At 39.6% G+C, this 4,108-nt stretch overlaps 1 protein-coding gene across 1 annotated transcript; it reads right to left on the reverse strand.

Moving 5' to 3' along the window:
• LOC132631242 (uncharacterized) lies at positions 1-3,782 on the reverse strand. Its single transcript, XM_060346843.1, has 2 exons — positions 3,243-3,782; positions 1-849 (listed from the first exon to the last, which is right to left on the reverse strand). Exons 1-2 carry the CDS (start codon positions 3,780-3,782, stop codon positions 1-3), a joined length of 1,389 nt encoding a protein of 462 aa, XP_060202826.1.
• Between the last annotated feature and the right edge of the window lie 326 nt (positions 3,783-4,108).

A 4,108-nucleotide genomic window follows, 5' to 3' on the forward strand; every position in this document is an offset into this window, starting at 1 on the left:
CTAAGTGCATCTTTTTCTTTCAGAAGTAGTGCCCCAAATGAAGTTCCTTTGGGCTCTATGAATGTGCTTAGTGACATTGCTAGGGAGGGCAATGTACTGCATTGTGTGGTTTTGGGTACTGCTAAGAGTAGCTTTGGCCAGGGTGGTTCTTCCTGCCATATTCATGAACTGAGTCTTCCATCCAGCCATCATATTGTTGAGATTATCAATAATGTATTGGAAATTAGCATTTGTGGGCTTGTTATAGAAGATGGGAAATCCTAAGTATTTACCAAAGCTGTCACTCTGGTTGATTCCTAACATGGTTGAGATATTTCTTTTGGAGTCCAGGGTGGTGTTGGAAGAGAAGACTACTTTTGACTTGGTGAAGTTTATCCTTTGTCTTGATTTGGTGCTGAAGCTGGCAAGAGTGTCTAACATGGTATTGACATTCCTACTGTTAGCTTGGGAGAAGAGGGTCAGATCATCAGCAAAGAACAGATGAGAGATCTTAGGGCCTCCTTTACTGACAGAGATGGGGGTCCAATCTTTTTGGTTGACTCTATGTTCAATGCTCCTAGGGAGGAGTTCCATCCACAAGATGAAAATGTATGGTGACATAGGGTCTCCTCGTCTAATTCCTCTAGTTGGTTGGAAAGGCATAGTTTTTCCTCCATTCACCAAGACAGATATGGAGCTAGTGCTAATACAGGACATGATGATCTTGGAGAGTTGAGCTGGAAAGTTGAAGAAAGAAAGCATTTCTCTTATAAAGGACCACTCTAACCTGTCAAAGGCCTTTTCCAGGTCAATTTTTAGGATCATGTTTTCTTTTCTACCTTTCATGGATTTGAAATGAGAGATGTATTCCTGGACAATGATAGCATTGTCAGAGGCTCTTCTATTGGATAAGAAACTGGCTTGGCTGGGCCCTATGATGTTGGGATGGAGGGGCTTGACTCTGTTCACAATGATCTTAGTGATAAGCTTATACATAGTATTACACAGCCCAATGGGTCTGAATTTTTTGAGGATGGAAACATCAGGGGTTTTGGGAATGAGGCAAAGGAAAGTGGCATTAACTTCAGGGTCTATTTTCAGAAGAGCATACTGTAACACCTCGTAGCTTCGGGCGAAGGTTTGACTCATAAGAGGATAATATAATGGAACCAATATGAGGGTTATAGGAAGTGTTTTGAAAACTAATCAAGTCATAAGAAATGTCTTTGGGCAAAGCAAAGTTGGAAGCCACTCTACGGGGCATGCTTGCAAGTGAGTTTTTAGAAGGTCATACTTCCAACGACCATAACCACTTTATTAATTAGGAATTTGGGGAAACTTCCTAAATTAAAGTTGTAGCCCTTTGAAATATCTTTCCAACGGTATATTATGGGGGTCAAGGGGACATCTGTACAAAAAGTTATGACCATTTTACTGAAGGATTACAGCGCAGTCCGTTCACTGATCATGTTATACGAAATTGTTATACGGCCCATATAATTTTATACGGACCGTATAACTCGTCTGTACTTCATGAAGCTTCAAATCGACGTTCTGTTTTCAACCATGATAAAATATGGTCATATTATACAGACCATATAACTTTATACGGACCGTATAATATGTCCATATAACTTCCGCCTCACTTTTGTATAAATTCAAGCCTTTAGTTCTTTTATTTCATTATTCACAATTCCAAGCCCTAGCAACAATCCAAAACATCAAGGTAAGTCAATCCAAACCCTTCCAACTCAATTCTAACATATATTCTAATAATCTAAGCAAGAAATCATTGTTCCTAAAGGTTCAAGAATTCAAGATTTTGGAAATCTTCGTCAAAGTTAAAATCTTTAATTCAAGTTTGGAGCATTACCAGGTATGTAGAGTTACTATCTACGTGTGGGAACATCATTGTTCTTCCCCACGCCTCATAATCCATAAATTATGATTCTCTACTAAAACTAGGGTTTCTACACCACGTTCATGACAACCCTAGGTCCATGTCCATGTCCATGAATAGATTATGTATGAATTGCTATTATTCTATCATTGTGTTCTTAATAAATCTATATGATTATTGAGAATCATTCCGTAATTCATGAAAACACATATCTTGTATTCCATGGGTTCTTGCATGCATGTTTTTAACTAAGAATGATTATTTCATGAATATCCTACATGTCTACAAGTTTTCATGCAACTATATTATATAATTACTTTCATGCCATGATACAAGATACATACATGCTAAATACAAGCTATTTCATGAAACCATGTTTACAAGTTATTTCGTGAAATCATGATTACAAGTCAAGTACAAGCTAATTCACGAAAATCATGGGCTTCTTAGCCAATTATATCATGTTCATGTTTTTGGGAGTTGCACGAATTACCGAGAAGGCTTAGATAGCCTGAAACTACGTAGCCACCGTAGGACAAGGATCGCTCCGTCCAGTTAGGACGAATCCTTAATTTACACTGAATGGATCCATTAGGCACGTTACCACCTTATACCCTGGAAAGGTATAGGGGCTCTGCTGGTCTGGCGAGGTACCAGACTCTACGTATCCACGTGGTGATATCATGTTGTCGGTTTATGAAATGCTCTCCCTACTTATCATGTTTTGCTTATGTTATATATATATGTACCCATACTCATGCTCATGTTCATGTCCAGGTTCTCAGTTTCAGTTCTTATCATGTTATTTCATGTCCCATGTTATTTCTTTCAGTTGCTTTACATATCAGTACATTCAATGTGCTGACGTCCCCTTTTATTGCCCGGGGGCCTGCATTTCACGATGCAGGTACGGATTTACAGGACGACGCCTCTGTTTATTAGAATCTGCACGTACCAGCTTATTGGTAAGCCCCATCTCATTCGGGGTTTAGACATTGTCTTTCTTTATTTAGTTTTGCATCTAAAGGTATGCTGGGGGCCTTGTCCCAGCAAGTACGTTACGTGTTTTCAGACTCATGTTAGAGGTTTCATAGACAAGACAAATGTCATGTTAGACTTCCAGAGTTGGTTAGCCGGTTTGGCTCATTTATGATATTGTCCGCATTCATGAATTAATCAAGTACTTATGTTTAATATTATGACTTACTTTGTTTTATAAAAGCTCATCATGCACTTCACGTTATATTTCCGCTCATATATGCCTCATGATGATTCAGCAAGCCACGTGGTTCGCTCGGTCATATGCAGTCAGGCACCGAGTACCGTGTTACGCCCAGGCCATGGTTCGGGGCGTGACACATACTTTATGGCAAAAGGATGTGACTTGGTTTTTGACAATATCCCAGTACTTTTGATAGAATAAAGGGTAGAGTCCATCAGGCTCAGGAGCTTTTTTGGGCTTGAAGGAAAAAAGGGCTTTCTTTATTTCAATATCTTTCAGAAGATAGAAGAGGCTAGTAACTTCAGCTTGCCCTAAAATAATATCTCTAGGTTTTCCCTGAGTAATGACTCTTGGTGAGGAGTTTAGCTCAGATTTATAGAGGTTGGAGTAGAAAAGGAGGATTTTCTGTTTAATTTCTAGGCTATCATGAATCCACTCCCCAACTTCATTCCGAATGGCTAGGGTCTTGTTCTTCCTTTTTCTGTTAAGGGTGGTGAGGTGGAAGAAGCTAGTGTTTGCATCCCCTTCAGCTAGCCAGTTGATTCTAGACTTGAGTTGCCAAAATTCAGCTTCTAGCCTAAGGATTTCACTGAACTCTTTGGTCAAGGTCTTCTCTAGCTCTAGCAGGAAGTTGCTAAAGTGGTAGTTGTATGAGCTTTGGATGCCACTAATACGAGCCATGATTTTTTTTTTCTTGTAAAAATGTTCCCAAAGGTCTGCTTGTTCCAGATGGTAACATCCTATTGGAAGAATCTAATGGTAGGTATCAAATGATTCCCTTGCCAAAAGTTTTTCCTAAATATATTGCTCAGTTCCGGGTGGTTAAACCACATAGTTTCAAACCTGAAGGGCCTGTCAACTAGTCTGGGGTTATGGTTGGCTAGGGTGACTAGCAGGGGGCAGTGATCAGAATGCATTGTAAGAAAGTGAGTGATCATGGCCTCAAGGAAGCTAGCAACCCAGGCGTTATTATCAAAGCACCTATCAATTCTGTCCAGAATTAGCTT

The sequence above is a fragment of the Lycium barbarum genome, chromosome 3 (assembly GCF_019175385.1).
Source record: "Lycium barbarum isolate Lr01 chromosome 3, ASM1917538v2, whole genome shotgun sequence".
NCBI lineage: Eukaryota > Viridiplantae > Streptophyta > Magnoliopsida > Solanales > Solanaceae > Lycium > Lycium barbarum.

Excerpts from the sequence above, each read along its gene's own strand:
- LOC132631242 (XM_060346843.1), bottom strand. The coding sequence starts at position 3,782 with ATGGCTCGTATTAGTGGCATCCAAAGCTCATACAACTACCACTTTAGC. Across the intron at positions 850-3,242 it reads TCACATCCTTTTGCCATAAA|GAATACATCTCTCATTTCAA; the intron begins GTATGTGTCACG and ends ATCATTGTCCAG.